At 43.1% G+C, this 9,315-nt stretch overlaps 1 protein-coding gene across 2 annotated transcripts in view; it reads right to left on the reverse strand.

The window, feature by feature from the left end:
• RAPGEF4 (Rap guanine nucleotide exchange factor 4) overlaps nt 1-2,896 on the reverse strand; it is a 140,881-nt gene extending 137,985 nt beyond the window's left edge. For both annotated transcript variants that reach the window (XM_030952653.1, XM_030952652.1), the window contains exon 1: nt 2,736-2,896. In XM_030952653.1, coding sequence (XP_030808513.1) covers nt 2,736-2,800 — 65 coding nt within the window. In that variant the 5' untranslated portion in view covers nt 2,801-2,896. The remainder of the gene's footprint in view (nt 1-2,735) is intronic.
• Nucleotides 2,897-9,315: the final 6,419 nt, after the last annotated feature.

Consider the following 9,315-nt stretch of genomic DNA (forward strand, 5'->3'; position numbering starts at 1 on the left):
TTATGTGCAAAGCAGACATATAGAAAAGTGCTAAGATTAGAGGGGTACTTCTGCTGCCTAAGAAATCAGTGGTAAGGCAACTATTATTTTAAATGTAAAAGGACTGGTGTCCTCAAGAGAAAAATTATTCATATCTCCAGGTATAACCAGGATGTAGAGTTGCTCACTGCTGATCCTTTCTCTCTCCTGCAAAAATTAAATATTCTTGCTAGAGCACAGTGTTCTGAAATTTTCCTTACCTTTACACTTGTAACTTTATATGGAAATACTGTCCCAGGTATTTGATTTTTAAGAATCTTTGACTTTTGTGGCCAGTAACTACACATGGAAGCCATGTGGACAAAGCAATAGCAGTCCCAGCCCACAGTACCCTACAAAGTAATAACATTTCTCCTGTAAAATTTTGGCTGTTCTCCATTTTTATATGTGCTCTGATTTTAAATGTTAGCAGCTCCACTTCGACACACAATTTGGGGAAAAACCTGAAGAACAAATACAAAATACATTCATTTCTATACATGATGTATTTTGCTATTTCCGCTTTGAATTCTTTTTTTCCGCATGATTATACTGGACAATCCATACTACATGTTATTTTAATCATCTTTGTTGAGGGTCACTTAACATTCTAAAGCATACTGGTTTTGGAACTGCTTTCCTCCTGGAAATATATTAATTTACTTAAACATATTAAAACTCTATTTTAATAAAAACACATGGCACTCTATAGAGAATTTACTCATTAAATGATCCCATATTCACAGAATTCACACTTGGGATAGAAAATGCTATACAATTTTTAAAAGGTTTAAAATACGTAGACATTGATAATAATTCAAATTACTACACTGGTAAGATTATCTATAGAAAATAAATACACTTTAGAAACACAAGTGTGTAAGTTAATTAAAAACACTTTATCTATGTTTTTAGGTGGAAAAACACAATAAAATGCATAAGTGTACTTCCTATGATCACAAAGCAGAGCACAGCAAAGACCAGGAAAAAAACTACAATCATTCATTTAATGGGCTTTTCTTACATATAGGCTGCCTTCTGGGAAAGGGTAAGGCATAATTCTTAAGAGCACTTTGAACTGATTCTTTCCACTCCATAAATGGGTGCAACTAGCTTACTCCAAACAAAAAATGAAAGTTTCACCTTAATAGCTCTAATGAAATTTGTGTTACAGAGCGGGTCAGCTTTTTAATTATGACAGAGAGATTTCCAAATTAAATGCCACACATATGTTTCCTAAATACATCATCTACTCCTCAAGGCTATGTACTTCATTAAGCCCTGAGTTCTGGTTCACAATTTGGATCTCAGAGTGTATTGCATGTAGGAAAACAGAAACGACCGAATCACCAATCTTAAAGTACTGGGACTCATAGTCTCCTTCACATCTGCTCAATGTCAGTTTACAGAGAGGCCTCACTTTGGTTCTTAGACAGCTAGATTACCATCAACAGTTCTGTTTGCATTTACTTTACGAGTGCTTTCAACGTTCATAAACATTATTTAATCTGTAAGAGGTTAGTCTTAAGTCACATGTTACAGAGGAGGATCAGTGTGTGTAGGTGTCTAGAGTGTCTAGCCCAGAAGTTCCACTAACTTACGGTTTGCTACCTGGACTGATAAGGAAAACCTAATAGTAAGTGCAGTCCTACAAGACTAAGAGTTACCTGAAAAGGGGAGAAACTATGAGAAGGGGAAGATCCCCTCTATGTGCGCAAAGGGCTCTCTCCACAGCACAGCCCGAATGATGCCACCTGCCAAAAGCTGGCTCAGGATGCTCAGCTAACTGCTATACACCACGTAAGGGAATTCTCTCTGATCGCTTTCTTTCGAGCTCCATAGCGTATCTACGGTCTACGTTTTTGTTAACGACATTCCTAGACCACAGGAGACACAGTGAGTGTTCAGCCATTAAATGACTTCTGAACTAATCCAAGAATCAAAGATATGATTACAACAAAGGGCGTTCAAACCACCCGCCACGCGACTCGACATTGCGAGACTCTGGGCTGCAGCACCCGAGAGAAAGCACTGCAGAGAATTCTTAACGTTACTTTTTTAATAACAATAATTTGCCCGTATTTTTGGCAGCGCGCACACCAGCTCTGAGCACACGTCAGCCAGCCGTGCCTGCCGCCCACGCGGTGCCGCCGCCCGCCGGCACCTGACCCGCAGCCGGGGGACAACCGAGGGCCCCGGGCCGCCGCAGCGGGGACGAGAGGGACTCGTCCTTTCCCGTCCGCCCTGCGACGATGCTGGGCGGGGGCTGTGCGGCCGCTGCGGGAGCGGGGGCGGTGTGCCGAGCGGAGGGGAGGCAGCGCCCGGGGCGCCGTGGGGGCAGATGAGGGCGGACGAGGGCAGGATGCAGCGGGTCTGCCATGGCCGATACGGTGAGGGGTCCCCGGCTGGCAGCCCCAGGCCCTCTCCCCGCCCCGGAGCTCCCCCTCCTCCACCACGTGCAATATCTTCCCGGCGGGGAGCAGCAATCCCTACGGGGACTGCCTATCCCCTCCGCTGCCCGGAGTATTTCTAGCTCTCATCCTTGCCCGCCGCCCTGGCTTCCCCCAGGCGTTTTCCTTCCCACCTGCACGCTCCTTATGTAAGGCAGGATCTGATGGAGAGCGGGGATGGGGAGTGTCAGCGCAGACACACGCACATACATACACACGCATACACACAGCATCCCTCCGCAGCGGTTCCTGGGAAGATACCGATACCTTTTATCCAGGCACGCGATCCACTCGCCGGAGGACGAGGAATGGGAGGCGTGAGCGGCGACCATGTTGGACCGGGATCAGGTTGCCGTGCACCCGGCTGGCGGCGGCTCTCCCCGCCCGCGCGACGGTCGGTCGGTCGGTCCGTCCGTCCGTCCGTGCGTGCGTCCTCGCCCCCTCCCTGCGAGCACGGCGCGATGGGCTCGCCCAGGCCCCGCCGCAGCGGCCGAGCGGGTCCGCCCGCTGCCCTCACGAGGCCGCCCGCCTCCCTCACGGCCCGCCGCCCTCACGGGTTCCGACCTGCGGCCGCCGAGATACCCGTCCCTGCTTCAGCGCACCGGCAGGGAGCGGCCTGGGGAGGGGGCGGAAAGAAGTCACTCCCCTTCTAAAATTTGATGTCCCTCTGCGGCTTCCCTGAGCTCCTCAGTGCCCATACCTGAACCCGGCTTAATGATCCCTCCCCTTGCTTCACCTTGACTTGGTTTCAATTGGAGGGGCAACACGAGCGTTGTAATTGCAATAAGCAGCTCAGGAACATTTTATCGGCGCTCCAGAGCACCGTGTGTCTGTCCCGTCCCCCAGCCCCCAGCAATTAACGCACAGTGGGTGAGTGAAAGGAAGGTGCAGTCCACATTTCAGGATTTTTCCTGGACTCTTCCTCCAGGGTGCTAAACTCTCATTTCTTGTGCGTGAAAAATGAGCTGGGCAGCGCGGCCTGTGGAGAGGATTTTGCATTTGGAAGGAACCCAACACATAGCATGAGAAGGGTGAGTCAAGTGTACAGTGAAACACGCCCACACCCTTCTGTTGTGTGTGTGTGGCCTACACGGTGCAGGGCTTTTAATGATACTCGTGTATGATTTTAAAACTGACGATGAAAAGAAGGAATGCAGACCAGCAGTTCTCTCTGCTTTGCAAATTCTACGTTAAGTATTTTCTATGAAATATTTTCTATAAATTGTTTCAAGTTCTAGATAGTATCTTCCAAGTTATCAGTTTATGACCATGAGCTTCCACTTACAGTCAACACAAATTGGCTTGAGTACCTTTTGAGAAGGGTAGGAGGCTATATGAATCTCAGCTGGGTGTTTGGGGTTACAGGTAGGTGATAGCAGAGTAAAACTCGAACTGTGCCTTCCTTCAGGCTCAAAGCTCCTCTCTGCTCTACAGTGTGGGGACAAATGATTAATTCAAATGGTGATGATATGCCAGTGCCTTTCAGATTTCTCCATGGCCTATGTTCTCTACCCTCTGTTGTAATTTCTTTGGTTGTACTAAGTAATTTTTTTAAATACATGTGCTACTTCATAGTTCACATCTGCCTTTTAGTTGGTTGCCTTGCTGCCACAGCTTCTTCAGCACTTTAAAAGAAATAACTTTTAACATTGGGATACTGAGCAGTATGATGAAAAATCTAAGGAAATGTATCTAAAGACCCCTTTTGCTAAATGGATACAGCTAAGAAATTGGCATAGCAGAGGAGAATGCCACAAAAGGCAATTCTTTCATTTTGTCTCAAAAAAAAAAGAAAAATTTAAAGTGCATGCCAGAGGAATAGAAGAGGCTTTCAGTCAGTGAGATCAAAGCTGCAGCTCTTGCTTTGCTATCGTCCATGGGGGGAAAAAAAGAGAATCTTTTGCATCTAAGTAATCAATCTACTTGAGGAAAATCAATGCTATTCATTTGCCAATATGCAAGTGTTTGAGAGCCAGTAGAACCAGAGCTTGAGAGGTAAGGAGCTCTAAATTCTCAATCAAATTAATGATTAATAACACAGTGCGTACATGACAGATGAATCAATAAAGCTCCCTAATTTTGTACTTCCGTTATAAAGCATTAACATTCGCCAGAGCCGAGGGCCGGCCCGGCCGCCAGAGGGCAGCGGAGCGGCGCCGCCTTCCTCCGGGAGCGGGGCCGGCTGGGAACGGCGGGAGCGGGGCCGGGAGGAGCGGGGCTGGGGCCGGAGGCTGCTTGGAGCGATTTCCAGCAGTGCCACTTCTCAAAACCCACATCGGTGCCATGACCCTGCCCTTGGCCCAGCAAGGGTCCTGCCCTGGGACTGCGCTCTGTAGTTAGCAGTACTTCGGCTTCCAAGGAACGCAGTGCGCGTCGGCAAAAAGGGGATGCTGCTCACGTGCTTGGCTGTGGGCAGACACCACTCAAAGATGGATATCTTTCTGCGGGGTAACCATTAAAAGAGACTTTAACACTTTGTGGATTGTGTAAGTTAGACATGCCCAGAGTGAGCCAGGAACCTTGCCTGCATCCGTACTTCACTCGGAAGCGTCCCAGTTAGAGAGCAATTAGAGCAAGACAGCCAAAATTAACTCTGGCATTTGTATTATGAGTAATCATGTAGCTTTCTAACTAAGACACCAGTGAAACTTGTCAGAGAAACTTAGACAGCAAGGAATAAATATTTGAGTACTTCAGATATCAGCCTGTGTCAACCAAAGAGTCTCTAAACTGCACAGAAATGTCACAAGCTCCTGACTATTGAAATCAGAAATCCCTGACCCCAGGACAGTCCATGTTCTCTTGAAATGAAAAGTACCAAATAAGCATCAAATATCTCGCACGACAAGTCAAATAGAATACAGATTATCCTGTGACTCTTAAGAATTCAGACCATAGCAAGCCTAGGAAACATAATTTCAGAGTACTGACCTTATGTTAATGGGGTCAAGTGCCCACTCCCTTGTGAGAACATATACTAGAATGAAAATGCTAAAGCACACTTCATTAGTTTATACCCTGTACCTCCTCCTGCTGCCTCACAGTGCTCATTCCTAAGCTATACACTTGTATGAAAAAAGATTATTAAAAAATGTACTTGAGATTTAATTTCTCCTTATTGAACAGAAGGGTAATGGGACTTTTTAGAATCTGAGATGTGATTATGCAGCCAAAAAATTAAAATGACAGCTGCTTTCAAAGGAGATTGCTGCTGAGAAATGGAGAATTGCCAGCTGAGGTATGTGAAAGATCAATTGGCCTTTGAAGTTCCCACAGTTTAGGAAGGAGTTACAGGGCCATGCTCTTAAGACCCCCTTAAACCATAGAAAACAAAAAATCAGCCAGCCTGCAAGTTATGCCATGCCTGTAAGAATAAGAGTTCAAATGTGTAGGGTCCAAACTGCTGTTTGCATTATGGGACATAAGGCAAAATCATTCTGAATTTAGTACTTTGCCTATTTCTTTGCTTTTTCTGGTCAGTACAAATACTCATTCCCTCATTTTTACTCAAATGCAGCCAATGAGATCTTGTTAAAGTTTTCCAGAAAAAAATAAATTCTCTTCGATTAGAAATTTGCTGTGAAAAATATGAACCAAAAGACTAAATCATAGTTGTTAGAGCTTGAAAAGAATTACTTATTGGGTTTATTAAGATTACACAGTAATAGATTACAAAGGAGAGCTACTGTGGAAAACTCTTTATACCACTAATTGTACCAAAAACTTCAAGGAGCTTCAAGTAACTGCAGTAAAAATTTCACTGAAGCTGATTTTAAGCATGGTATATGGAAGCCAATTTAAATAGTATGAGTCCAGAATGAGCACATGAATTCTACCTCAAGCAAAGAAGTCTTGGGAGAAAGACGGAGACTGACAGGACTGTGATCCATATTTAGAATAGAGCAGTGCCACATTAAGTGTGGTTAGGGTTGTAGGAACCAAAATGGTTCAGTTGTACACACACAGCACCTATGGGCTTCAGAGGAGTGATCAGCCTGTAGTGGAATAAAGACACAGAAACCTGCATGTGAGTTCTTTTGGCATTTGTATGCTGTGAGGGCTGCAAAAGCTGTGATGATGTACATACTTTAAACCAATGCATGTATTAATAAAACTGTCCTGTAGAGCAACATAACAATTCTCCTCTTCAGTGCTAAGCAAAAAAACCAGCATACAATATCCTAGCAAGAGAGTTTCACAACAAGTAAGGACTTCCTTTCCTTCCTGCATCATTCTGTGTTCTGTTTTTTTCTTGTTCCTATTCTCCTCACTTACTCAGGATAACTCCCCAGTTAGTTCACAGGAAAGTCTATTGAAACAAATAAACAAGTTTTAACATAGTCACAGGAGTATTGTCAAGAGTAATTAAGAGTAGCTAATGTAGTTCTCTGAAGATGCAATGCTTTAATGCATTTAATAAATGTTAATTTATTGTTGCTTGATTATGGACACATCAGCATACTGTGTTAAAACAAAATTTTGTATGCAGAACCCAGGACAACATAAGGAATTTCAAGGTGATAAATATCAGGGAAATACTTTGCAGTTGCCTAAGATACAAGGCAGGCTGGGACTCAGACTGCACTATGACCCTTTTCAGTACAATATTTGGGAGACAGTAGAACTTGGTGCCACACTAGAGCCACACAGCCTGCTCCTTGTTCTGGGAGTACAGGGCAGACACATCAGTGCTTCTTAACAGACCCAAATCAGACTGATCAGCAGGGGCTGAATCACAGACATGATGAAGAGGGTCTGGCTTTGTGCCCAGTCATAGGAATGGGATTCATGGAGTGCTAGGCTGGCTCTCCACATACCCACAAGAGCCTGACAGGTTATTTCAGCTCCTCACTGCCTGAAAGCAGCTGTGCTGCCTCTGGGCCCGACCCTGCAAGTGTTCATTTAGAACACAAAGCATGCACTTGGGAACTCCAGTGTGCCTTGTCCACACTGCATTGTCAGCTCGAATGTCTCTCTTTCTCTGGAACATACTTACCATGGCTACCAGAATTAATTATTAGATTGTAATTATTCAGTCATTCTTTCACCCAAAGTACAAAAGCAGATGGAAGTTCTTCTTGTCTGTATGTCTACTTTCTTATTCCTTTATCCTTCCTTGCCAGCTTTGCTGTATTTCATAGATTTTCATCAAAGCCTGAAAAAAGATGTGGTTTTGCTTACCTGCAGAGCCAGGTGAGCATATTTTAGCTGTTCAGGCCAAGTTTTATCTTCACAACTTGGTGTCAGTTCTCTCTGCTAGATACAGATAGATACACCTTCAAACCCAAATCTAATTTCAACATTGCTTGATCACTATGGGAAATTTACTCTTCCTGGTCTGTTCCCCATTTCTCCTAACTTCTCTTCAGTTCCAGAAGTCAAATGTATCTATTTTTTTTTTCTCAATTTGTTTTTGTATTGATGCATAGACAGTTAAAAAACAAAGTTCTGATGCAATGTCAAGACTCTGATGCAATGCTGAGATTCTTCTACTTATTTCTGTATGTGTATTATTCATGAGATATGGGGCATAAAATCATTTGACTGCACTCTCTCAGAACTCCTTTGTGATAATTCACAAAACAACCTCTCAGTAGTAGACACTTTTATTTATGTGACTACCATACCTCCCCTTATAATTTGAGGTTTTCAAGGACCATGGTACTTTGATTCCAGGAAAATAAAATTCCTTTCATGTGGGTGAAAGGTGTTTTCAATAGCCTTCCTTCTCTAGCTCCTTAGCTAGCCTTAGCTGTCAGATTGATTCCTTGTTTGCAAAATTGAAAGCTGTAAAACATTATACATATCACAAAATAAGCACTCCTAAAAAGCTCTGTGAATTAGTCCTATTAGTCCTATATAATTAACACATGTAATTTAATTAGACTTTATGTGAAATAATGACTTGTGATCTGCAGTGACTAAAGAAACAAGTCTTTTAATTATTTTCTGTAAATCCTTTCAGTAAAGAAGACGCACTACTATGAGTGCAATTCAGATCAAATTCAAAAATTATTTTAGTGCAAGTGATAATTTCAGAAATACATGCAAAGAAAGTCCAGGATGTTTAATAAGTCTGAGATTTCCTTTTTGCATGGGTGTTCTTTACTACTCTAAGAACAGGACTGAAGTTGGCATCCCAGAAGTGCTATAATGAAAGCATTCAGAGCTTTATAATTACTTGTACAACACAATAGGCTCTGCTATAGGTAAAGATCATGCATGACACACTTCTGCACTTGACAAGACATTTATGTAGTAATTAATTGGGCAGCTTCATATACATTCAATGCAGCTATTATGTTCATCACAATACAGTAAACAAGTTAATTCTTTCTGCAACATTTGGTTCACAGGATTGCAGATTTAATTTTTCTAAGAGCCTGCTGGGGGCACCAACACATGCCCATAAAAATCAAATTATGATATTTGGCAAATGAAAAAAGAAAGACAAATTTAATAATTTATTTATATGTTACAAATTACACAGTACACCTCAGGTTATATGTAATGCTTATAGTCTTCTTTTCACTGCTTGGAAAATACACATACAATTAATTTTCTTGCAGGCTTATACTTGCAAATAACTCACACCAAGAATGACCTGAATAAAGCACAGGCATCTCTAATAATGCATTCTGGCTGAGAAAAAAAAGGGTGAACCAATTAGCACGTGGGAAAAGAAGCTGCCTTGACTGTGGGCTGCATCCTGGTTGGTACAGACAGGTGGCTTTTGTTGGTTTAAAACCAGAGTGTTGAGTTGTGTAACAGGAAACCCAGCTACAGCAGCCACATAGCTGAGTAACAGTTGTGAGGTGCTACTTCATGCATGTAAAAACAACAGGAG

The sequence above is a fragment of the Camarhynchus parvulus genome, chromosome 7 (assembly GCF_901933205.1).
Source record: "Camarhynchus parvulus chromosome 7, STF_HiC, whole genome shotgun sequence".
Taxonomy (NCBI): Eukaryota; Metazoa; Chordata; class Aves; order Passeriformes; family Thraupidae; genus Camarhynchus; species Camarhynchus parvulus.